This window comes from Oncorhynchus masou, chromosome 15 (assembly GCF_036934945.1).
Source record: "Oncorhynchus masou masou isolate Uvic2021 chromosome 15, UVic_Omas_1.1, whole genome shotgun sequence".
Classification (NCBI taxonomy): domain Eukaryota; kingdom Metazoa; phylum Chordata; class Actinopteri; order Salmoniformes; family Salmonidae; genus Oncorhynchus; species Oncorhynchus masou.
The window spans coordinates 17,525,185-17,550,349 of record NC_088226.1 but is presented as its reverse complement, the minus strand read 5'-3'; the positions used below and the strand labels follow the sequence as shown (position 1 = coordinate 17,550,349).

Genomic DNA, 25,165 nt, shown 5'->3' with positions numbered 1-25,165 from the left:
ACTAGCTAGAATTTTGGTTGTGCCAAAAATGTATTTGGGAAATAAAATAATTACATCGCAAATGACAGGAGTAGCAAGGATTGGAATGTTAGTTAAAAAGACTGCTACCCAGACTAGGGTATACTACTATCTCTATGCCCCTACCTACCTGCTTTATTGACACGTTTCTTCTTTTTTTCTCTGAGTTACCGGTCTTGTGCTATATGGATGGAATTTTCCACACATTCACCTGTGTATAAACCTCAAACCCCCCTCTCCCTCCCTCATTGTCTGGCATAAAAGGAGCCGTGTCCAACCGCTCTGCACTCATTCCCCTCCAGCCAGAGCAGTACGACAGCAGCCTCAATCACCATGACCTCCTTCTCAAACCGTAGCTTTGTGGCCTCTGGTGGATCCATGAGAATGGGCTATCTTCGCAATTCCGGTGGTAGCATGGGAGGTGGACAGATCAGCACCATAGGGGCCGGCAGCGTGTACAGGGATGCAGGTGGCTCCGGGGTGCGCATCTCCAATGCCTCTAACACTTACTCTGCTGGTGGTGGTTTTGGCATGGGTGGTGGGGCTGGTGGCTTCAACGTGTCTGACTCTGTCGATGTGAACGAGAACAAGAAGGCCACCATGCAGAACCTGAACGACCGCCTGTCCTCCTACCTGGACAAGGTCCGCTCCCTGGAGAAGGCCAACGCTGATCTGGAGCATAAGATCTGCATGTTCCTGGAGGCCAGGACCAAGACAGAATTTCATGACTGGACTGCCTTCAAGGTTACCATCCATGAACTCCAAGACAGGGTAAGGCCACCAATTCCAGGCTTAGATACTATAAAATTAACATCTGGCAGAAAGTAGTACATAGCAAAGAAGTAACATTGTACATAGGAAGACAGATTAGTGTAAAGTCCATATGAAAATGAGAGGTCCGTTTAAAGCAAATGCACACTGGGTTTTTTCAATGACAAACTAAAAAATAAAATTCTGTTGGCAACATAATGGTTTATTTATTTTTAAGGGTGTTGTTGTGGAGGGGTGCAGTCAATGTTTTTTAGGAATGGGCAGTTGCTCAGATTGTCCCAATTAACGCCCAATGTCTGTAAATATGAGCTGCAACAGCTGAAAGATATTCCAGACAAAGTTTCCCGTAAGGAGTTTTTTTTGTCTTGTGTCTCGAGCCACACCCAAACAGAGCTCCGCAGAGGCAAGACATTTTCACTAAGGATGAGGGTGTATTTAGAAAGGGAGACCTCAATATTTACCTGAAGAATAAATGTACGCTAGATTTTCATAGTTTAGTTCAGCTGTCAGTATGTGCATTATAGCTAGTTTTGCTAACATGCTTAAAAAAAGGCAAATAATGTATTTTGTCATTATCAGTTGCATGTAAGCAGATATATTTTTGTCAAGTGCAACCACAAAGCCTACATAGAAATGCCTCATTCACAATAGATTTTTCCTATTTTTTGACCTACAGTGATCAACTTTCCATCAGATGATTGCAGCTATTTGGAATCGCCATTTTGCCCTCCGCTGTCTTCTATTCCATTGTGAAGCTTTCACTGTGGTGTATTTACAGAGCTCTGTTCTCTTAACGTTGGATACACACCACTACACCCAGCCAAACAATGCTTCTGGTCCACAGAAAAATGTCTATGTGAAATCTGATCTCAGTAATCCACCCATAAAATCAGAGGCATACCTCTGTGCCCTCTTTCAGATCGTTGATGCCACTCGTTTGAATGGAGGAATCTACCTGGCCATTGACAACGCTAAGCTGGCCACAGATGACTTTCAAGCAAAGTGAGTCTGAGAATAATAATAACTTTCATGTTGTGCCGAGGTCGATTATTCTCAAAATGTATTATACAATAATGTTGAAATCAATCACTAATTTAGACAAACATAAAAAGTTAGAACTAAGAACCTTGTTGATGATGCATTAATGTTACAAAGGTATGAGAATGAGCTGGCTATGAGGCAGGCTGTGGAGGCCGACATCAGTGGGCTGAGGAGGGTGCTGGACGAGCTGACCTTGGCCAGATCTGACCTGGAGATGCAGATTGAGGGGCTTAGAGAGGAGTTGACCCACCTCAAGATGAACCACGAGGAGGTGGGTTTGACAAAGACTTCAAGCAGAGGCTATGGGATGAACGTTGCTATGAATCAACATTAGGCTACTATGTGATGATGACGCACAGGATTGAATACTGACCAGATATATGTTAATGCTTTGTTCCCAGGACCTCTTGGCCATGCATAATCAAATGAGCGGCCAGGTCAACGTGGAGGTGGACGCTGCACCACAGGAAGATCTCACCAAAGTCATGGCTGAAATCCGCGACCACTACGAGGCCGTCGCTAACAAGAACTGTAAAGATCTGGAGGGCTGGTTCAATGCCAAGGTTATACTGCATCCTTCCTTTTTGGCCAATAGCATGTTTATGTTTTCCAGTTATAGTCTTCAGTGAATGTAATCAGTAATGACCCCCTACGGTATGCTGTCTTTCATTCACAGTCAGAAGAAATCAACAATGTCGTGGCAGTCAGCACAGAGACCCTCCAATCATCCAGATCTGAAATCACTGAAGTTAAGCGCACACTGCAAAGTCTAGAAATCGAACTCCAATCCCAACTCAGCATGGTGAGATAAACCAAAAAGTCTGTCTGTCTGTCTGTCTGTCTGTCTGTCTGTCTGTCTCTATCTCTTTCTTACTTACTTATTCCTGTCAGAAAGCATCTCTGGAAGGCACCCAGGCTGAAACACAGAGCCGCTATGCCAATATGCTAGCTGGCTATCAGAGGCAGGTGACCAGCCTGGAGGACCAGCTTGGTCATCTTCGTGCTGACCTGGACCGCCAGGGCCAACAGTACAGAATGCTACTAGACATCAAGACCAGATTGGAAATGGAGATCGCTGAGTACAGGAGACTGCTGGAAGGAGAGTTTTCCAGGTGAGCCTGGATCTTTACATAAATCGTTAAAAAAAACAATGGTCCAAAAATAATTGAGCCAAGGTAGGCCTTTCTAACGATATTGTCTCTGCCTCCACAGTCCCTCAACCGTCACCACCACTAATACCTTTTTGCAGAAGGTGGTAACCTATGTGCAGGAGATTGTTGAAGGCGAGGTGGTCAGCACCAACTCAGACGCTGTGCAAGAGATTGTGGATGAGGATAAATTTTGAATTGGGAGCCACACAGAATAGACCACAAACCCCCTGATGCCTGCTGTCATCCTTGCTCAGAGCGATTAAGAAATAAAAGTGATCCGAGGTGATGAAACTACATTTTTGTCTCTTGCGCTTTGTTATTTAGGGTAGGCAGGGTAGGCTAGTGGTTAGAGCGTTGGACTAGTAACCAAAAGGTTGAAAGTTCAAATCCCCGAGCTGACAAGGTACAGATCTGTCATTCTGCCCCTGAACAGGCAGTTAACCCACTGTTCCTAGGCTGTCATTGAAAATAAGAATTTGTTCTTAACTGACTCGCCTAGTAAAATAAATAAAGTAGTGACAATTTTGACAGCTGTGGTTGCCATCTAGATGGTCAATACCAATTCTAAAATGTCACAAACACCACATTTCTTGCCCTTGGTAAATTTGGATCATTTACTGTTATTAAAGGCCCATTGCAGTCAAAATGTGATGTTCCAGTGTTTTATATATATTTCCACACTACGGGTTTGGAATAATACTGTAAAATTGTGACAATGATTATAATGGCCTTTTAGTGTAAGAGCTGTTTGAAAAGACCGCCTGAAATGTCAGTCTGTTTTAGTGGTGACATCACTAATAATTAGTCATTAGATTAATAAGAAAGAGAGTTCCAAATCTCTCTGCCAATAACATTTAGTTTTCAGTCTTCCCCTACCCAGTCAGACCACTCCCAGACAGTCTAGCAAAATGTTTGTTTCTTTTGGACAATTTTAATTGAAAACAATCACAGTGAGGTACTTAATTGTTAACCAGAAATTATTTGATAGTGATATAAAAACGGCTGCATTGGGCCTTTAATGCAATCTCAGCTGCCAAGCACCCAGAATAAGTAAGGTCACAAGTAAGTCTTCAGTTTAGTCAGAAAATCTGTATGGTCCTGTAAGTGAGGTTGGCACATGCCACAGAGTTCCTGTACTGCATGCTGCAGACAACCGATTTGGAATTTAAAACATTTATTTTTTTTAATCAATAGTTCAGTTCACAATTACACATTTTGCTTTATTTGACAAACAAGCAGGTCCAACAAAAGTTATAATTATATATATGAATTAAAATATTTGTGAATTATGCCATAAACCAATAAATTCATTTCTGTGAAATCTCTTTTCAATGATGGGATACATTTTCTGTCAGCAAAAACAGCACTGAAATTACCACATTAAAATACTCATAAAACTAGCATAGGGACTTTAATAAATATAAACCTTTCCCGTTACAATGTCCAAAATAAATTCTTGATTGTTTGGAGGTGTAACAGTCAACTGACAGCAAATATAATCTGGAGAGTGTTACAGTGGACTGGTCAAGAACATTCTAAATTGATAGTCCAGTTTCTCTAGTACATTCTTGAATTTTCAGGCTTTCGTGAACATGTTATTTGGTAAATATCCAGTTGTGTAAAAATACTTAAGTAAAAATACTTTGAATTACCACTTAAGTAGTTTTTTGAGGTACCGGTACTTCACTTTACAACTTATATTTCTATCAACTTTGACTTTTACTCTACCACATTCCTGAAGAAAATAATGTACTTTTTACTCCATATATTTCCCTGACACTCAAAAGTACTTAGCAGGACAGGAAAATTGCCCAATTCACACACTTATCAATAGAACATCTCTGGTCATCCCTACTGCCTCTAATTTGGCTGACTCACTAAACACAAATGGTTTGTTTGTAAATGATGTGCCTCTGGCTATCTGTAAAACACAACAGGAAAATCGTGCCATCTGGTTCTCTTAACATAAGGAATTTGAAATGATTTATACTTTTACTTTTGATACTTAAGTATATTTTTGCAATTAAATTTACTTTTGATACTTAAGTATATTTTAAACCAAATACTTTTACACTTTTATTCAAGTAGTATTTTACTGGATGACCCATTTTCTATTAAGGTATCTTTAATTTTACTCAAGTATGACGATTGGGTACTTTTTCCACCACTGTAAATATCATTGATTGAATATCTTGATATATACATTAGGCCTAGGGTGATATGTTGAGACTGGTAAAACAAGTGCAACAGAGTGCAAATACGTACAGTCTGTTCTTACAGAACCAGTCCAAAGTTTGGACACACCTACGCATTCAAGGGTTTTTCTACATTGCAGAATACTACTGACAAGTTCAAAACTATGAAAAATCATATATGGAATCGTGTAGTAAACAAAAAAGGGTTAAAATTATCAAAATGTATACCATATGTTAGATTCATCAAAGTAGCCACCCTTTGCCTTGATAACTCTTGGCATTCTCTCAACCAGCTTCATGAGAATGCTTCCTGGAATGCTTTTCCAACAGTCTTGAAGGAGTTCCCACATATGCTGAGCACTTGTTGGCTGCTTTTCCTTCAGTCTGTGGTCCAACTCTTCCCAAACCATCTCAATTGAGTTGAGGTTGGGCAATTTTTTTTATTTTGGGGGGGGGGCAGGTCAACTGATGCAACAATCCATCACTCTACTTCTGGGTCAAATAGCCCTTACACAGCCGAGTGGTGTGTTTTGGGTCATTGTCCTGTTGAAAAGCAAATGATTGTCCCACTAAGCGCAAACCAGATGGAATGGCATATCGCTGCAGAATGCTGTGGTAGCCATGCTGGTTAAGCGTGCCTTGAATTGTAAATAAATCACTGACAGTGTCACCAGGAAAGCACCCCACACCTCCTCCTCCATGCTTCATGGTGGGAACCACACATGCGGAGATCATCCATTCACCTACTCTGCGTCTCACAAAGACACGACGGTTGGAACCAAAAATCTCAAATTTGGACTCATCAGACCAAGGACAGATTTCTAACAGTCTAATATCCATTGCTCATATTTCATGGACCAAGCAAGTCTCTTCTTATTATTGGTGTCCTTTGGTAGTGGTTTCTTTGCAGCAAATCGACCATGAAGGCCTGATTCACGTAGTGTCCTCTGAAAGGTTGATGATGAGATGCATCTGTTACTTGAACTCTGTGAAACATTTATTTGGGCTGCAATCTGAGGTGCAGTTAATTGACTATTTCTAAGGCTGGTAAAACTAATGAACTTATCTTCTGCAGCAGAGGTAACTCTGGGTCTTCCTGTCCTGTGGCAGTCCTCATGAGAGCCAGTTTCATCATAGCACTTCATGGTTTTTGCGACAGCACTTGAAGAAACTACTTTGAAGAATCTCCAATATAAAATATTTTTTGGTTACTACATGATTCCATGTGTTTTTTCATAGTTTTAATGTCTTCACTATTATTCTACAATGTAGAAAATAGTAAAAACAAAGAAAACCCCTTGAATGAGTAGGTGTCCAAACTTTTGACTAGAACTGTCTGTATATATGTAAAGTATGCATGGTGTGTATTCAGGGCTCTAAATTATGACCATTTTGGTCGCATATGCTCCTAAATACAATATTTTGTTATGCAATCTGGAATTTTAATTTGGGAGCACTAGTGCTCTAGCCCAGGTAATTATTTTTGTAATCAAATAAAATGTTATTTGTCACATGCGCCAAATACAATAGGTGTAGACCTTACACTGAAATGCTTACTTAGATGCCCTTAATCAACAATGCAGTTTTAAGAAGATAAGGTTTTAAGAAAGTATTTCCTAAAATAAACTGAAGTCAAAAATGAATAAAGAAAAGTTTTTTTTTAATTAAAAAAAATCTAAATGTGAAAAATAACAAATAATTAAGGAGCAACAATAAAATAACAGTAGCGAGACTATATACAGGGGGTACCGGTACCGAGTCAATGTGTGGGGGGGCACCGGTTAGTCGAGGTAATTGAGGTAATATTTACATTTAGGTGGAGGAATGCTGACTATTTATGGGTAATAAACAGAGAGTAGCAGCGTAAAATGGGGGGTGGGGGAGGGGACAATGCAAATAGACTGGGTATCCATTTGATTAGCTGTTCAGGAGTCTTATGTCTTGGGGCTAGAAGCTGTTAAGAAGCCTTTTGGACCTAGACTTGGCGCTCCGGTAACGGAGCAGTGCGGTAGCAGAGAGAACAGTCTGTGACTAGGGTGGCTGGAGTCTTTGGCAATTTTTTGGGCCTTCCTCTGACATCGCCTGGTATAGAAGTCCTAGATGGCAGATTGATTAATGATTATGCTTCTCTGTACGGTAGCCTCTGAGTGCCAAAGACAAAACACTGATGATATATTCGTGACCACCATTGTACCATTACTTAAAGAATACGTATTGTTTCTAGCCCATACCGTTAAAACTTTATGACTGTATTACCGACACAATGTTTTTTTCTTTCTGTCGTGGATTGGCCGGACTGCATTTTACATCCAGTATATAAATCATGTCACAGTTGTTCTGAAACTACTTGCGGTCCGCTAACTACTTGTAAATAACCTTGTTGTCATCATGTTATATCATTAGCTAGAAAGCTAGCTAACAAACTGCCAACTTTACCAGTAGTAAGCAAACATTAATGAAAAATGTTAATTTAGAATCCTGTGTGTGTTGACTGTTAGTTGACAGTATACCTCAAAGTACGACTTATGTGTTACTTTTATCAAAGAAAATGTCCACAATATAATTTTTTATAATTTGGATTAAGTGCTGCACCGTCAATTTAAAAATATTTGATCAATGATGTGCACTGGAATGTCTGTTAAATAAGCAGAAGACATTAATCATAGTGTTTTATGAACACATTCAAGCTTCATTCTTCTTTCTGATTTTGGCTTGAACAATGTTCAGTAACATCAATATTTCTTACAAAAATGATCTACATCACTTAAGGGAGTATTGCACAGAGCTGGAGGATTATTGTGAATTGACCTTTGGGGGACATTGGAGGCACTGAAGGGCACAAAAGGTGGACTGGTCTCAACTCACATTGTCACTTAACCTGTCTATCAAGAAAAAGATGTCCAGACTCACCCAGACACAGGACATCCCCCCCAAGCCCTTAAGATAAGTAGCCTACTACCTGCACCAAACAATAGTACCTGTTTGGCCAAAGATGCAAATCCTAAGAAAGTCATGATTTTATCATGAAACAGGTTAGAATTTAGATTCCACAGATTTTGTGTTGGCTCTCCTCCCTGCCCATACCTGATTAGTGAGCCTGTTAATTTGATTTGTTTTCATTAGCTTCTGGCTAAGTGATTTCACCATATGTCATCTGGGTAGAGCCCCCTCGCCTCTCCCTCATTTCGTAGCATAAAAAGGCCTTTGTCCAATGACTCTTCACTCACTCTTCTCTACTCAGACCAGACAGCAACTTCCGCCACCATGACCTCCTTCTCCAGCAACAGCTTCATGTCCTCTGCATCTATGGGCTCCTTTCGCCACATGTCCATGTCTAGTGGAGGTAGACACATCAGCGCCATGAGGGGCGGCAGCGTGTACGGGGGTGCCGGTGGGTCCGGGGTGCGCATCTCCAGTGCCTCCAGCACCTTCTCTGCTGGCAGTGAGTCTGGTGGCAGCTCCAACCTAGCCGACGCTGTCTACCTGAACGGAAATAAGAAGGCCACCATGCAGAATCTGAATGATCGCCTAGCCTCCTACCTGGACAAGGTCCGCTCCCTAGAGAAGGCCAACGCTGATCTGGAGGTGAAGATCCACCAGTCCCTGGAGAAAAAAGCCACACCTGAGACTCATGACTGCACTGCCTTCAAAGTTGTCATCAGCAAACTCCAAAACCAGGTAAGGCCCCCAAACAATCCTCTGCTAAACAGGTAGCTTCTATTGAACAGAGTCAGACTGTTGTGAAGGGAATGGTAGAGGGAATGTGGAAGAGGTTTAGAAAATGGGGCTTTAGTGTCAGTATAACGGTGTGAGTGTCGTCATGCCCTCTGTGCTCCCTTTAGATACAAAATAATAAGCATTCAGAAAACTGTTGCTTGGATACCTCCATTTTTAAAAATCAATTTGAATAGTGTTCATTGACATCAATTGATAAACTTAAAGCCATTTTATGCACAAAATGAAGCACAATGTGTATATACTTCCAACTCTGTTGGATTAGACCCCTCAGTAAGATGAAAGCTGAGTGGGTAATTTTGCATCAACTGTTTTTTCTGTTTCCACTCACTCTGAGCCTCATCTAAACCACAGGAGGTTGGTGGCACCTTAATTGGGAAGATCAGACTCATGTTACTGGAGTGGAATGGTATCGAATACATCAAACCCAAGGTTTCCAATGCCATTATTAAGAGCCTCCAGCCTCCTGTGATCCAAACTGAGTTTCCCTGAGGCCTATAGACATATTAAAAAGGATTTATTTGGTGAGGGATACTTTCTTTTCTTCATTTTTGGACATAAAATACTTAAAAATCTCTAGGAATTCACCTACATTTTTTATTTAGGAAAGCTATTCCCAAGTATTTCCACTCATAAACAGGGAGGTATACAGTATGTGATCATGTACCAATGTAATCAAGGTTTGAAATGGTTATGTTTTTGTCAAACACAATATCTGTTCTGGCTTCTTGTGTCAATTTGCAGAGTATAAATGATTTATAATTATGTTCCAGCCCTCTGACCATCCGCTCAATAAAAAAAATGGCCATGCCTTAGGGGGTAACATATAACTGGCTCTCATTCTGTGTTGTTAAACTTTTGAAAATTTTCCAAATAACTCCAGGCACTGTAAAACAAGCGTGAAGACAGGCTACCTGAGCCTGTTTCATGTCAAATTGAATGTGTTCTCTCTTTTTGCATCCCATGCAACCCATATTAGCAGATTTCAGAACATTTTCTGTTTATTTTACAGTAGGTTTGTGTAAATCTCTGTACAGTTGTGATCCAGATTAAATTTCTTGCCAATTATTCTTTACATTTATCCCAACATTTGTGATTGGCATTGTACCCGTCTTCTTTCTATTCCATTGTGACAGTGACATTCCTCTGTGCCCCCTTTCAGATCTTTGATGCCACTCGTATGAATGGAGGATTCTACCTGGCTATTAACAATGCTAAGTTGGCAGCAGATGACTTTCAAGTCAAGTGAGTGTGAGAAAGACTATGGTATAGCTGTAAAATACATCAGCAACTATCCATTAATGCAACCTCTATGAAAATGGGAAAAAGGTGTGGTACGTGAAGTATAGTACAGATGTTGCCAAACAAAAGGCAACCTGTTAGTGTTTTGATTTTACACAGGTATGAGAATGAGCTGGCTATGACGCAATGTGTGGAGGCTGATATTGCTGGGCTGAGGCGGGTGAGGGACGAGCTGACCATTGGAGGATCCAACCTGGAGATGGCGGTTGAGGAGCTGAAGGAGGAGTTGGTCCACCTCAAGAAGAACCACAAGGAGGTGTGCCTGAATGATTGTACTAAGTACCAAGTCATAAAAGCTTCTAAGCTGGGGAGGGCAGGTTGACACTTAGTCTTCTGTTAATTCTTCTTCAGGAGGTCAAGGCCCTTCGGGCGCAGGTGGTTAATCAGACGGTCAACGTGGAGGTTGATGCTGCCCCACAGGAAGACCTCACCAAAGTCATGGCTGAGATCCGTGAGCACTACGATGCTGTTACTGCCAAGAACCAAAAAGAACTGGAGAGCTGGTTCAATGCAAAGGTACAATACCAGATCTTTTATTTTTGACCAATGATATGATACATTTTTTAACTAATTGTTTCAAATTTTTCTTCAGTGAGTTTGATAGCTTACTATGCCCCTTCTGTCCTTTACAGACAGAAGAAATCCAGAAAACTGTCGCCTGCAGCACAGAGACCGTCCAATCCTCCCAATCTAAAATCACTGAAGTTAAACGCATAATGCAAAGTCTAGAAATCAAATTCCAATCTGAACTCAGCATGGTGAGATGAACTACAAACACTAATTTTTATTTTTTAGGTTTATTAACCACCAATCTTCTACAGTATGTCACAGCACCTATTTATTTCTCTTCCCCCTATTCTTGTCTAATAGAAAGCTTCCCTGGAGGGCACCCTGGCTGACACACAGAACCGCTATGCCAATATGCTATTGAGTTATCAGATGCAGGTGACCAGCTTAGAGGGCCATCTTGGTCAGATACGTGGTGACTTGGAGCGCCAGGGACAGGAATACCAGATTCTGCTGGACATCAAGACCAGGCTGGAGATGGAGATCACTGAGTACAGGAGACTGCTGGACAGGGAAATGACAAGCAGGTGAGCCTGGGCTTCTACACCTCATCCCGCACAAATCTTCCAAAGTATTACATTCAATTGAAGTAAAGATTGTATGACAAAAACAATTGAGCCAAAGTAAGTGTACCTGCCAATGCTGTCTCTGACCTTGCAGTGTCTCGACAGCCACCAAAACACACAAGGTGGTAACTCTCATCATGGAAAGTGTTGACGGCAAGGTGATCAGTGAGACCAAGACCAAGTGAGACATCTTAAAACGGGGAATTCACAGAACAGAACACGATCCCGTTGATTCCTACTGTCAACCTTTCTCAGAAGCTGTGATTCAATTGGGTTGTGTAAACTTGTATCTTGGGATTTATATACTTCCTCTGATACCTTCAGAGAGATTTGTCAATAAAACTAAGCCCTAAAACTTTTGTTTCATTTTTGTTTTGATTTGATGGAATCATTTTATAAAATTAAAGCTATCGACAACATAGTTGAGGCAATTAGGCCAATATTGATTATATTGCTGTTTTGAATAGTTGAGTAGGCTGTATCATGATCTCTATTGACAAATTGTTATTTTTTATACAGTATAGCATACTCTGTAGAGTTAGGCTATGCCAAACAGATGAGCCTAGATCCTAACATAATATGCACTAACATAATTGATCAAGTCGATTTCACTGAAAAATGGCAAAGGTCTACACCAGAGGAGGCTGGTGGGATGACCTATAGGAGGATGGGTTCATTGTAATGGCTGGAATGGAATGAACAGAACAGTATTAATACACATCAAATTCATAGAAACCACATGTTTGACTCCATTCCATTTATTCCATTCCAGCCATTACAATGAGCCTGTCCTTCTAATGCTCCTTCCACCAGCATTCTCTGGCCCAACATTGCATTTTTTTTAAACTGCTATTTTTTTGCTCCTTATTGTATGTGGTGTCATACTGTTTAATCAGAGGCAATGCTGCCCTCTTCTGCCATGACAGAGTAATGCAGTTCCATCACTTCTATGGCAGAGGGCTTCAAATAGAAAAGCCATCTGCCTCGTAGGACATGAATGTGATTCAGTTTTATTTTTCTGGCATGGATAGTGTAACTTGGAGCAAAACATTTTGTTGGGTTGTAAGTAGCCCAACAGTTTAAATCCAAGGCCGGGCGCTGGAATAAACTGAATAAACCCAGCAACTGGAGGGCTGCTGGGTTCATATCCTAACAATAATCCTCTACCGTACCTTAACCCCACAACATGCTCGCCATCCAGGGGTGCTGCACTGCAGCTTGACCCTGTGCTCCTCTCAACTGTGTGTCTGTATGATGTGCGTGGAGGGTTGAGAAATGCAGAGAGCAGAATTCAAATTCCTGTTGTTTGCTGTGACTACGGACAATGAAGTTGTGTTGTATTATTTTAGGCCTTTCTAGCCTACTGAGTTGAAGAGCTTTACTGCTCTGGTCTGGTAAACTTCAAGAGATTTTGAAACTCTGTGAAAATGTGACAGTCACCTTTAGAGTAACTGTCCAGTGTTTCCAGATTTCTATGAAATATAATTCATTAGTGAAATAGTTTTCTTTCCAATTTTTTGTATTAAATATATTAAAAAGCATATTTTCTGTGTAGGAAGCGTGTGGGCTTACCCCAGCAAGAGAATGGTGTGGGCGTATACCGGTCATTAAAAATAGTCATGCGAGTAGACTGCTGATTGGCCAGCTACTCTATGAGGAAATAGCAAGCATTTTTTAAATGTCTGTTTGAGATGAAAGTTTGAGGTGGATTTCTTTATATTTACTTTAATATGCGATCTAGGCTCCAGGGGAGGCCACTGACAGAAACAATCATCTGTGGTATATAACAAATTACCAAAGTAAGGAGGTCTCTAATTACAACAATGAGAAGAATATCAATGGCTATCTAGTAAAACTTGAAGCCTGTATTTGTGTTGGCTTACCACAGACACATTTGGTGCATGCATTCAACTAGAAATTGATAAGCAGGGCTATAAGCCTGCTGTAAGTTTGTTGGCCTACAGTAAGCTAGCTAGCTAGCTACCTAGCCCCTTTCCAATGCTCAGTCAAAGAGATTGAAAAATTATTTGAGTTCACTCAGTTTGATGGCTTTACTTTTAGAAACATTGACGTTGAGTTTTTATTCTTATGTTTGCTCTACGTCACATATATTTTCTCCTCGAGTATGGGTCTAACTTAGCTTATTAAGCTAACATTACAAAGCTAGCCAGCTTGATTCAACAAAGCTTAATGCCTTAATTTATTAGATGTTTTTCAGAACAAGATGACGGTAGCTTGTATGAAAGGACCATAAAACATGGCAAAGCAAGTAATATGACTACAGTTAACTACCTATCTACCTAAATTAGCTAACTTTAGCTTTCACTAAACTGCCATTTTTAGCATGGTGCCCTTCAACTGTCATGATGTTTGAATTGAACCACAGAAATTGTTGCACTCGCAGTGGCCACAGATTCAAGTAAGCCCATTAGTGTATGACTTGTCGGCTAACTCCAGGTTGGGCCCTGGCCCCTGGGATAAAGGGATAGTTTACCCAAAATACAAAATTGCATTTGGGTTTCTTTACTCTGTAAGCAGTCTATGGACAAGTTATGACAACAATCCATGCTTTTGTTTACAGTGCCTTGCAAAAGTATACCACCCTTGGCATTTTTCCTATTTTGTTGCATTACAACCTGTAATTTAAATGGATTTTTATTTTTATTTCATGTAATGGACATACACAAAGTGAAATGATCTCAGTATATATACACCTGTTCTGAAAGGCCCCAGAGTCTACAACACCGCTAAGCAAAGGGCACCCCCAAGCAAGCGGCACCATGAAGACCAAGGAGCTCTCCAAACAGGTCAGGGACAAAGTTGTGGAGAGTACAAAGTACAGATCAGGGTTGGGTTATAAAAAAATATCCGAAACTTTGAACATCCCACGGAGCACCATTAAATCCATTATTAAAAAATGGAAAGAATATGGCACCACAACAAACCTTCCAAGAGAGGGCCGCCCACCAAAACTCACGAACCAGGCAAGGAGGGCATTAATCAGAGAGGCAACAGAGAGGCAACAAAGAGACCAAAGATAACCCTGAAGGAGCTGCAAAGCTCCACAGTGGAGATTGGAGTATATGCCCATGGACCACTTTAAGCTGTACACTCCACAGAGCTGGGTTTTACAGATTAGTGGCCAGAAAAAAAGCCATTGCTCAAATCAAAAAATAAGCAAACACGTTTGGTATTTGCCAAAAGGCATGTGGTAGACTCCCCAAACATATGGAAGAAGGTACTCTGGTCAGGTGAGACTAAAATTGAGCTTTTTGGCCATCAAGGAAAACGCTATGTCTGGTGCAAACCCAGCGCTTCTCATCACCCAGAGAACACTTCCCCACAGTGAAGCATTGGTGGTGGCAGCATCATGCTCTGGATATGTTTTTAATTGGCAGGGACTGGGAAACTGGTCAGAATTGAAGGAGTGATGGATGGCGCTAAATACAGGGAAATTCTTGAGGGAAACCTGTTTCACTCTTCCAGAGATTTGAGATTGGGTCGGAGGTTCACCTTCCACAGGACAATGACCCTAAGCATACTGCTAAAGCAACGCTCGAGCGGTTTAAGGGGAAACATTTAAATGTATTGGAATGGCCGAGTCAAAGCCCGGATCTCAATCCAATTGAGATTCTGTGGTATGACCAAAAGATTGCTGTACACCAGCGGAACCCTTCCAACTTGAAGGAGCTGGAGCAGTTTTGCCTTGAAGAATGGGAAAAAATCACAGTGGCTGGATGTGCCAAGCTTATAGAGACATGCCCCAAGAGACTTGCAGCTGTAATTGCTGCAAAAGGTGGCTTTACAAAGTATTGACTTTGGGGGGTGGGGGGAGGGGGGGGTGAATTATGCACGTTCAAGTTTTCTGTTTTGTTTAGTCTAATTAATTGTTTGTTTCACAATAAAAAATATTTTACATCTTCAAAGTGGTTGGCATGTTGTGTAAATAAAATGATACAAATCCCCCCAAAATCTATTATAATTCCAGGGTTGTAAGGCAACAAAATAGGAAAAATGCCAAAGGGGGTGAATACTTTCGCAAGCCACTGCAATTTCCCTGGCACCGTTTCCAAATGCTAACATTTTAGCATTTGTGTCAATAATCCCATTCAAGTTATGGTACTGATATGAGCATTTTTCACCCATCAAATCATCTATAAATGACCTTTTTGAGCTCCACATTCAAATGTAGATAATTTTGGATCTACAGAGAAATGGTCAATGGGTATTAGGTTACTGACATACTCTTTATTTGGATATTGAATACATTGAGATAAAACATTAGGCTAATCACCATTTAAGGATTTGCAGATAGTCAAAATTATATAGATTGCAATAATAAAAGAATTACACGTATGTTTAAAAAATTACTGCTTTTTCGACACATTTTGTTTCCAAATGTTGTCGGTTTGATGTCATTGAACTCAGCAGGGCACTGAGATACCATATGTTAGTGTTCTGGTGTACAATCATTTTCTCTGTTGGAGGTTGTAAAACTTAGTTACGCAGGTGTAGAAACTGGTTTGTCACCTCTGTCAACATGATTTCTCATGAATAGGGATGTTTTCTCTGCAGCATCATTAGTATTATACACTGTTGCGAGTTCAGAGGTTGGCATACTTTGAATTAGACAGGTCATGCTTGTGTTGCTTTCCTTCAGGTGTAGCCTGTACAACAGGTACAGTATATCCTACTTTGATGAACGATACAAAAGCTCTAAAAATGGTGTGTGATGTTTTTGGCTTCAAGTTAGCGTAACCCTCTTTCTCATTGGAACAAACCCATGAAGTTTCACTTGTTGGTGGAAAACTACGATTTTATCAGATATGGTTCTTGTGTAGTTTAGGTATTGCATATGATAGAAACAATCTTACTGAACTTGAGCATTTCAATTAAAAAGGCCAACCTTACAAAACCGTTCTAAACATAATAATATATATATTTATAAATCACAGCAAACTTTAATAAGGACTTGCTGTAATGTACCATATACGTAGGGAGTCAGGAAGCAGGAGCAGAAGGTGAGTTTAATAATGAAACGATACAAAAGAACAAACATGAGAAGTGTACTGAATGTGAGAGAAAACAATACTGCCTAATGGGGCGGCAGGGTAGCCTAGTGGTTAATCTGTCATCAAATCTGTCATCTGCCCTGAGCAGGCAGTTAACCCAATGTTCCTAGGCTGTCATTGAAAATAAGAATTTGTTCTTAACTGACTTGCCTAGTTAAATAAAGGTAAAATAAAAAGGGAGTGTAATCAGGGTGGTGATGAAGTCCAGGTGTGCTTAATGGGGAGCAGATGTGTGCAATGGTTGCCAGTTTTGTGCAATGATATTGCCAGGACCATTGGTTAGTGAACTGGCAACATCAAGGGAGGGAGCAGGAGTAGCCGTGACAGTACCATCCCCGATGCGTGGCTCCAGCTGGCCACAAGGAGTGGGCCGTTCCGGACAGCTGAGATGGAAATCCCGGATGATGTTGAAGTCCAGGATTCTTGCCACCGGTCCCCAAGAGCACTCCTCCGTACAGTCCACCAGATACTGGAGCCGACCCCCACGACGTTGGGAGTCAAAATGATAAGTTACCTCATTGACCCTCCAGAGGACCTTGAAGGGCCCCCCAACCCGGGGGCTCAGCCTCCGGCAGGACAGGTGGAGTGGAAGGTTCCTGCTGGAGAGCCAGAAGTGATCACAAGGACAGAACACGTTAGCCTCGCTGCGGTGGCGGTCCGCCTGATCCTTCTGACGGTAGATGGCACGCTGGAGCCTCACGATGTTGCCAGAATCACTCGTCCACTGCAGGGACCTTGGTCTGGCTCAGAGTCCATGGAGCCAGGGCCGGCTGATATCCCAGGACACACTGGAAGGGAGTCAGCCCAGTGGAGGAGTGGCGAGGTGAGTTCTGGGCATATTCTGCCCAGAGAAGAAACCGGGCCCACTCTGCCTGCCAGTCCTGGCAGTGACTCCTTAAGAACCTCCCCAGCTCCTGGTTGGTTCTCTCCACCTGCCCTTTAGACTGAGGCCGGTACCCGGATGTGAGGATGACCGTGGCCCGCAGCTTCTCCATAAAGGCTTTCCAGACCTGCAACGTGAATTGGGGACCACTGACGAATATGATGTCCTCCAAAAGGCCATAGTGCCAGAAGGTAGACCAGAGAGAGGGATAAAACGGCAAGATTTAGAGAATCTGTCAACAACCAGAATAGTAGCAAAACCATCATAAAGGGGGAGATTCGTACAAAGTCTATGGACAGATGTGACCAAAGCTGCTGAGGCATGGGAAGTAGTGTCCCTGCTATAGCGTGCCCGGGGAGATTTGGATTGAGTAGATACCGAACATGAGTTGACATAGTGAGCGACGTCCTTCGCCAAAGTAGGCCACCAGTATTTATCGGAAAGGGATTAGATGGTGCAGGTGATGCCTGGGTGTCCAGCGGCAAGAGATGTGTGTGCCCAGGTCAACAGCCGATCTCTTACCCCTGTTGGGATGTAGATGTGCTCTGGAGGGCAGGAGCGGGTTCCCTTCTTTGACGAGAAGATGGTGGGGTTATGGAGTTGGAGCCACGGGACGCCAAGGATGACTTTGTCTACTGGTGCAGTGATGATGAGGAAGGAAAGGCTTTCCTGGTGCTTGGGTCCCACGGTGAGGGTGAGTGGTGCTGTGATGTGCGTAATTGTGCCGGATCCCAATAGTCGCATATCCAGGGCTTGGACAAGAAAAGGAGAGGAGTGCAGGTAAGAAGTTAAGGGGAGTTTAATAATGAAATGATGAAAGTATAAACATGAGCCGCAAACTGAACTTGAGAGAAATAAAATACTACATGATGATTCAGGATTACTGAGGGCTATATGAAAGGAGAGAAATCAGGGTGGTGATGAAGTCCAGGTGTGCTTAATGATGGGGAGCAGGTGTCTGCAATGATGGTTGCCAGGTGTGCATAATTTGGGTTGCCAGGACCAGTGGTTAGTAGACCGGTGACGTTGAGCGCCGGACAGAGGGAGCAGGAGTAGGCGTGACATGTAAGAAGAAGCAGTATGACTCTGCAGGGCCGTGTTTCGGAGGATGCGTGGTTCTCGACCCTTTCCTCTCCCGAGCCAGTACGGGAGTTGCAGCAATGGAACAAGACTGTAACTACCAATTGAATATCATAAAACAGTTTTTACATTTAAAATATATATCTATATATAAGTGGTTTTGAAATCCTGTCTACTTTACACTCCTTTACAGTGTAAAGCAATGTTAAAGTCAACCAATTCTGTACTCTACTCTAGAATCTTCACAGAAACTTTGATTGTGTCATGTTCAGTACAATAGATATGATTTGGAAATAATACATGATTGATTGCTAATGTTGGTGGAGTTCTCACATACAGTAACTGTGTCATCCTTGTCTCACCCTAGTATTAGTCTAAAGATCAAGTTAGGCCTCAAGGCTGTCAGGTCATCCTAACTACCAGTTCTACATTTAGGGATTACTTTCAAATGTCATCTGTTTCTCAACAGTCAATAATTATAATTCTATGACTTTGCATTGGTGACATTCAATGGAAAGAACTGTCTAAAATCAACAATTGCTTTTGTAGGCTCAACAGGTTTGAATCCTAACAACTTTGGCATGCCTGGCGTGCCCTTTTAAAGTATGTAATTACTGTATTGAGTGTATTGAGTGTCGTCTGTGTCCTCCTCTCCTCTCACAGCATAAAAGGAGCTTAGACCCACTGCTCTGCACTCACTTCTCTCCAGCCAGAGCAGTAAGACATCAGCAGACTCCATCAACATGTCCTTCTCCAGCAGCAGCTTCAGATCCTCCTCAAGCAGATCCATGAAGGGCTCATCTATGGGTTCCTCGCGTATTTCCATGTCTGGTGGTGGTGGCATGTCCATGTCCATGTCTGGTGGAGGCAGCCGCATCAGTGGAATTAGGGCCGGCAGCGTGTATGGGGGTGCAGGTGGCTCTGGGGTGCGCATCTCTAGTGTCAGAGCCTCCAGGTCCTTCTCTGCTGGTGGTGGTAGTTTCGGTGGTGGTGCTGGCTTCGGTGGAGGCTCCAGCTTCAGTATGTCTGGTGGAGGAAGTGACAGCCATGTCATCGGCAACGAGAAGTTCTGCATGCAGAACCTGAACGACCGTCTGGCCACCTACCTGACGAAAGTTCACACCTTGGAGAAGGCCAACGCTGAGCTGGAGCTGAAGATCCGCCAGTTCCTCGAGGCCAAGGCCTCCCCCAGTGCTCGCGACTATGGTTCCTTCCATGTCATCATCAGAGACCTCCAATCCAAGGTAAGCTGTTGTATGCCAGTACTGTTACACTTTTATTTCATGCCACATATTGAAAAACTTGCACTATGTATTTTATTTTGTTTTTTGTTTTAAATTCAAAAGTATCTATTTTATTTTCAGATGCAGGAAGCCATCCGTGTGAATGGTGCTGCCCATCTAAGCATTGACAATGCCAGGCTTGCCACTGAAGACTTCAGAATGAAGTGAGTTCACTCACCAAATTGGCAAATCTTTTGTCCACAAATATTGTCTCAATACCAGAATACCAGTATTGACTCAATACCAGAAAAGTGACCGACTGATTCTAGTGTACAAATAAAAATATTGATGCCGTCTGTCATGTAAAAAAGCTCATATCGTGAAATAGCTCAGGTTCAATGATTACAGAGCATGTTGAGACACACTGGTACACTGTAAATAATTGTATGTTTTATTATGTAGGTATGAGACCGAGCTGTCCATGCGTCAGTCAGTGGAAGCAGACATCGCTGGGCTGAGGTGTGTTCTGGAAGAGCTGAATATGTCCAAGAAGGACCTGAGCATGCAGATTGAGGGGCTGAGAGAGGAGTTGGTCTACCTCAAGAGAAACCACGAGGAGGTCGGGTTCTGATTCCCATACTAGCCTATCTATAGTGTCGGGTCTTGAAATAACAGATCCAGCCAGGCGTTACTGTACAACATTTTTGTGAGCAAGTAATACATCATAATCTATGTATTTAAATCCAGAAACATTTGAACAAACCTAGAACCACTTTCTGAACCATGATGATGACCTACAGACCTAAATCTGTTTCATTGTCCTTCTGCAGGAGCTGTTGTCCATGCGTGCCCAGATGAGCGGCCAGGTCCATGTGGAGGTTGACGCTGCACCACAGGAAGACCTCAGCAAAGTCATGGCTGAGATTCGTGAACATTACGAGGCTGTCGCTGCCAAGAACAACAGAGAACTGGAGGGCTGGTTCCACACCAAGGTAATACTTTTTGTCATTATAAAAATGAATCCATAATTTAGGTTCACGATGTCCAAAATGTCCCATCAATTTAATTGTTCATGTAAAAACGTTATTTTTGATGGTGTTTTCCACAGACTGAGGCGCTGAATAAGGAGGTCGCAATTAGCACAGAAGTTATCCAAACGTCCAGATCTGAAATCTCAGAAGTCAAACGCACACTGCAGAGTCTTGAAATCGAACTTCAATCACAAATAAGCATGGTAAGACTGTTCAAGAATGTTTCAATGTCTGCCACCCATCAATGAATTTGCACAACTACTTCCTGATGTTTTGTTTAACTCTTCATTTCTCTCCAATAGAAATCATCCATGGAAAATACCCTCGCAGAGACAAAGAACCGTTACTCCATGCAGCTGTCGGGTTATCAGATGCAGGTGACTAGCTTGGAGGAACAGTTGGTAAATCTCAGGGCTGACTTGCAACGCCAGGGCCAGGAATACAAGATGTTGCTGGACATCAAGACCAGGCTGGAGATGGAAATCGCTGAGTACAGGAGACTGCTGGACGGAGAGGCCAGAAGGTGAGCCAAACAAGCCTATTCTATTAGTCCATCAAATGTTATTCTTTGGCTATCAAGGGTGTTTTGATTCTAAACTTTGAGCAAGTTCTAGGCTAGACTCACTTACTTTCTTAGAAGCAAAACAGTGGCCCCACCAGTTTGTACACTACCAGTAGAATCATGTCAAAACCTTGCAAGGTAAGACCTTGCCATATTGTGTTGGGTACAGTCGATTATGTGCTCATTGGTGTTTTCTGTTTGGTCCACAGTGTCTCCTCCTCCTCCTCTACCAGCACCAGGAAGGTCATCACAGTGGTAGAAGAGATGGTGGATGGGAAAGTGGTCTCCTCCACCCAATCCTCAGCTTCTTCCTATGCACGCCGCTGATGCAGTACATGAGTGTACTGAGCGAAATACAACAACTGATTATCTGACTCACTAAACATCCAGTGCATATCTGGAAGGCAACAGCAATAAAAAATAATACATCTGAAATCCTTTGTTTGTTCAATTACTTTGTTTTCATAACAGGCTAAAATTATACTATTGTTTTTTCACACTTGTCTGCTTTGGTTTCATGAATGATTTCATTTGTGCCTATTTAATTCAACTTCATGAAATAGTTTCAGTTGTGAGTGGTAAGGTGGAACATGGTGTTAGCCTGATTACTAAGTACGGGTGTCACCTAGTGTTTGGTTTAGGGATGCAAGTCGATGTTAAGCAAACCTACATATACAGTGGGGCAGAAAAGTATTTAGTCAGCCACCAATTGTGCAAGTTCTCCCACTTAAAAAGATGAGGCCTGTAATTTTCATCAAAGGTACACTTCAACTATGACAGACAAAATGGAGAAAAAAAATCCAGAAAATCACATTGTAGGATTTTTAATTAATTTATTTGCAAATTATGGTGGAAAATAAGTATTTGGTCAATAACAAACGGTATAGTATAGATATAACGGAATACTGCAAGCAAGCCTGTTTCTCCCCCCAGTCAGAGGCAGCCTGCCTGTCTCCCAGACTGACTAGCAGTAAAAATCTATCCTCCTCTGTATTATGATCAGAAAATATATTTGTAGGCCTAAATTGTGTGAGGGGGGGCACTAATCATGTTTATGCAACCTAATAGTCACCCTTAAAATACTTCCAGAAACAATGTAATTTTTATTTCAAATTGAGAAAATCCACAATAAAAATTGGCCCACCCTTGTTATAGGAATGTGACATTGCACTGGAGAAAGAAGGTTTATTCTTCTTTTTGTTCTTGATTTCAATATGGAATGAGTAATGGTATTTGTTTGTTCTGTTTCATGTTGATTAAAAGGCTAATTTTCAGGAGTTCATTTGTATAATTTTGTTATATTGTTTTGTAACAATAGTAGCAGTTAATTCAATTGGGGCAGGCGTGGGGCATGGAGGTGCATGAGATGTTCCCCCGTGATAAAAGGGGGGCATGAGTGAAAAGGTTTGGGACCACTGGCCTAGCTGACTATGTAGGGAAGGCTATCAACTCAGCTATACATTTTGTATGGCAAGGTGTTGCATTGGAATGTTAAGTCAGTTGATTCACGGGACTGAGAGAGGAAGGAGGTCCCTCTAGCAGGTCTTCTAGGCTCATACACGTGCAGTCAATGTGCTCTGATCATAACCCTCTGGTGTCTTAGCTTTGTCTTTGAGTTTAGTAGCCATTTTTAGATAGGCCTAATACATGGTGGAAGTTATTGAGCTTTTGAAAGGGTTTGGTCTGATCTCATTGTTTTAAGTCTGGCATTTAAACACACTATCAGAGGATTTTCACCAAACTGGGACAAAATAATGTAGATCGTTTTTGTTATGATACTGTAAAACACAGTTATTTTCTGCCTGTGTTTGAAAAGATTGAAGACTATCAAACCAAAAATATTCACCACAGCAGGCTAAACCTATCTGAGCATACCACAGATCTCCCTCTCTTCCTCCTCCTCCCTGGGCAGCTGTGGGGTCCTGTCAGCACAGCGTGCCACCCTGCCCCTGTCCTCCGGACCACACCCTCCCGCAGCTTTATTAACCTGGCTGCCTCTGAGAGCCGCACACAAGGGTGACACTTCATCACACACACAACTCAACTCTACCCCTCTGTCTTGTCGGCCCCTGTTGACCAGAGGTGATTCTAAAGCCCCACTTTACTGTTCTCAATTTCAATACCCTTCAGTTAACATGTGGTTGGATTGAAATAGACCGGAGCGTATTGTATCTTTCCTATATCACAGGCCAATGTTTACTCCTGACTTGTTTTTTTCACGTGTACCTAAGTAGTCCTATGAGCATCTTCTTGATGGATCCCCCTATCCTTTCCCATTCAGTTGACACTAATGTAGAACGGGGAGATTCTCACAAAAACAATGGTGATCTACGTTTTGCTCTACGACCCCCACAAGTGTCCCGGGTCTCGACTAAAGGTAACCCATACAAATTAATGGAAGTATGGAGGTAGTTTTGTGCCAACAAAAATAGAGGGTTAAATATGTGTAAAAAAGATATATATATATATATATATATATATATTTCCTGAGCTTTCTTATTTCTCCTATGTATAGGTCAGACACTTCAAAACCTTATTTCATATAATACAAGTTTTCATATGGGCTATACTGTAGCAGGAAAGGCCAAATTCAACATTTTATCAAAAAATATACATATATTATTTCTTGATAGATAAAAGTCTCATAAAATTACAAATCAAATAGCTAAATGATCCATGTTAACAATTCCATATGTCAGCTTAGATCAATCAACTACTTATCTTACTTACAGTTGAAGTCAGAAGGTTACATACACTTAGGTTGGAGTATATTAAAACTAGCTTTTGAACCACTCCACAAATTTCTTGTTAACAAACTATAGTTTTGGCAAGTCGGTTAGGACATCTACTTTGTGCATGACACAAGTAATTCTTCCAACAATTGTTTACAGACAGATTATTTCACTTATAATTCACTGTATCACAACTCCAGTAGGTCAGACGTTTACATACACTAAGTTGACTGTGCCTTTAAACAGCTTGAAAATTCCCCCCAAAATATGTCATGGTTTTAGAAGCTTCTGATAGGCTAATTGACATCATTTGAGTCAATTGGAGGTTTGCCTATGGATGTATTGCAGACCTCCACAATTGCAGACCTTGTTCATCCTTGGGAGCAATTTCCAAATGCCTGAAGGTACCACCTTCATCTGTACAAACAATAGTACACAAGTATAAACACCATGGGACCATGGAGCCGTCATACCGTTTAGGAAGGAGAGGCGTTATGTCTCCTAGAGATTAACATACTTTGGTGGGAAAAGTGCAATCAATCTCAGAACAACAGCAAAGGACCTTGTGAAGATGCTAGAGGAAACAGGTACAAAAGTATCTATATCCACAGTAAAACAAGTCCTATATCAACATAACCTGAAAGGCTGCTCAGCAAGGAAGAAGCCACTGCTCCAAAACTGCCATAAAAAAACAGACTACGGTTTGCAACTGCACATGGGGACAAAGAGCGTACTTTTTGGAGAAATGTCCTCTGATCTGATGTAACAAAAATAGAACTGTTTGGCCATAATGACCATTGTTATGTTTGGAGGAAAGCTGAAGAACACCATCCCAACTGTGAAGCATGGGGGTGGCAGCATCATGTTGTGGGGGTGCTTTGCTGCAGGAGGGACTGGTGCACTTCACAAAATAGAAGACATCATGAGGCAGGAAAATTATGTGGATATATTGAAGCAATATCTCAAGACATCATTTAGGAAGTTAAAGCTTGGTCACAAATGAGTCTTCCAAATGGACAATGACCCTAAGCATGCTTGCTAAGTTGTGGCAAAATGGCTTAAGGACAACAAAGTCAAGGTATTGGAGTGGCCATCACAAAGCCCTGACCTCAATCACATAGAAAATGTGTATGCAGAACTGAAAAGTGTGTGCGAGCAAGGAAGCCTACAAACCTGACTCAGTTACACCAGCTTTGTCAGGAGGAATGGGCCAGAATTCACCCAACTTATTGTGGG

General features: G+C 41.8%; 3 protein-coding genes across 5 annotated transcripts; all 3 read left to right on the top strand.

Moving 5' to 3' along the window:
• The first annotated feature begins 281 nt into the window (after positions 1-281).
• LOC135555796 (keratin, type I cytoskeletal 50 kDa-like) lies at positions 282-8,140 on the top strand. Of its 2 annotated transcripts, XR_010457899.1 has the most exons (8): positions 282-789; positions 1,709-1,791; positions 1,945-2,101; positions 2,232-2,393; positions 2,507-2,632; positions 2,722-2,942; positions 3,043-3,263; positions 8,067-8,140. XR_010457899.1 is itself a non-coding variant. In XM_064988531.1 (7 exons), exons 1-7 carry the CDS (start codon positions 352-354, stop codon positions 3,173-3,175), a joined length of 1,320 nt encoding a protein of 439 aa, XP_064844603.1. In that variant the 5' UTR covers positions 282-351; the 3' UTR covers positions 3,176-3,275. The 2 variants fall into 2 exon arrangements, 1 of the variants encoding a protein (XP_064844603.1); XM_064988531.1 differs by lacking the exon at positions 8,067-8,140 and having other exon boundaries at positions 3,043-3,275.
• Positions 8,141-8,432: 292 nt separating this feature from the next.
• On the top strand, positions 8,433-11,870 carry LOC135555797 (keratin, type I cytoskeletal 50 kDa-like). 2 transcript variants are annotated; one of them, XM_064988533.1, is made up of 7 exons: positions 8,433-8,854; positions 10,074-10,156; positions 10,313-10,469; positions 10,565-10,729; positions 10,846-10,971; positions 11,084-11,307; positions 11,452-11,870. In XM_064988533.1, the coding sequence occupies exons 1-7, from the start codon at positions 8,441-8,443 to the stop codon at positions 11,495-11,497; spliced, it is 1,215 nt and encodes a 404-aa protein (XP_064844605.1). In that variant the 5' UTR covers positions 8,433-8,440; the 3' UTR covers positions 11,498-11,870. The 2 variants fall into 2 exon arrangements, with proteins under 2 accessions (XP_064844605.1, XP_064844604.1); XM_064988532.1 differs by having other exon boundaries at positions 11,441-11,870.
• Positions 11,871-19,095: 7,225 nt separating this feature from the next.
• Positions 19,096-21,632, top strand: LOC135555794 (keratin, type I cytoskeletal 13-like). Its single transcript, XM_064988529.1, has 7 exons — positions 19,096-19,625; positions 19,746-19,828; positions 20,067-20,223; positions 20,435-20,596; positions 20,713-20,838; positions 20,938-21,158; positions 21,407-21,632. The coding sequence occupies exons 1-7, from the start codon at positions 19,125-19,127 to the stop codon at positions 21,522-21,524; spliced, it is 1,368 nt and encodes a 455-aa protein (XP_064844601.1). The 5' UTR covers positions 19,096-19,124; the 3' UTR covers positions 21,525-21,632.
• The last annotated feature ends 3,533 nt before the right edge of the window (positions 21,633-25,165 follow it).

Bases quoted from the DNA above. Each gene is read 5' to 3' on its own strand.
- LOC135555796 (XM_064988531.1), top strand. From the start codon at position 352: ATGACCTCCTTCTCAAACCGTAGCTTTGTGGCCTCTGGTGGATCCATG. The intron at 790-1,708 runs GTAAGGCCACCA...GCCCTCTTTCAG, and splicing joins TCCATGAACTCCAAGACAGG to ATCGTTGATGCCACTCGTTT. The intron at 2,394-2,506 runs GTTATACTGCAT...TTTCATTCACAG, and splicing joins AGGGCTGGTTCAATGCCAAG to TCAGAAGAAATCAACAATGT.
- LOC135555797 (XM_064988532.1), top strand. From the start codon at position 8,441: ATGACCTCCTTCTCCAGCAACAGCTTCATGTCCTCTGCATCTATGGGC. The intron at 10,470-10,564 runs GTGTGCCTGAAT...ATTCTTCTTCAG, and splicing joins TCAAGAAGAACCACAAGGAG to GAGGTCAAGGCCCTTCGGGC. The intron at 11,308-11,440 runs GTGAGCCTGGGC...CTGACCTTGCAG, and splicing joins GACAGGGAAATGACAAGCAG to TGTCTCGACAGCCACCAAAA.
- LOC135555794 (XM_064988529.1), top strand. From the start codon at position 19,125: ATGTCCTTCTCCAGCAGCAGCTTCAGATCCTCCTCAAGCAGATCCATG. The intron at 19,829-20,066 runs GTGAGTTCACTC...TTTATTATGTAG, and splicing joins ACTGAAGACTTCAGAATGAA to GTATGAGACCGAGCTGTCCA. The intron at 21,159-21,406 runs GTGAGCCAAACA...TTTGGTCCACAG, and splicing joins CTGGACGGAGAGGCCAGAAG to TGTCTCCTCCTCCTCCTCTA.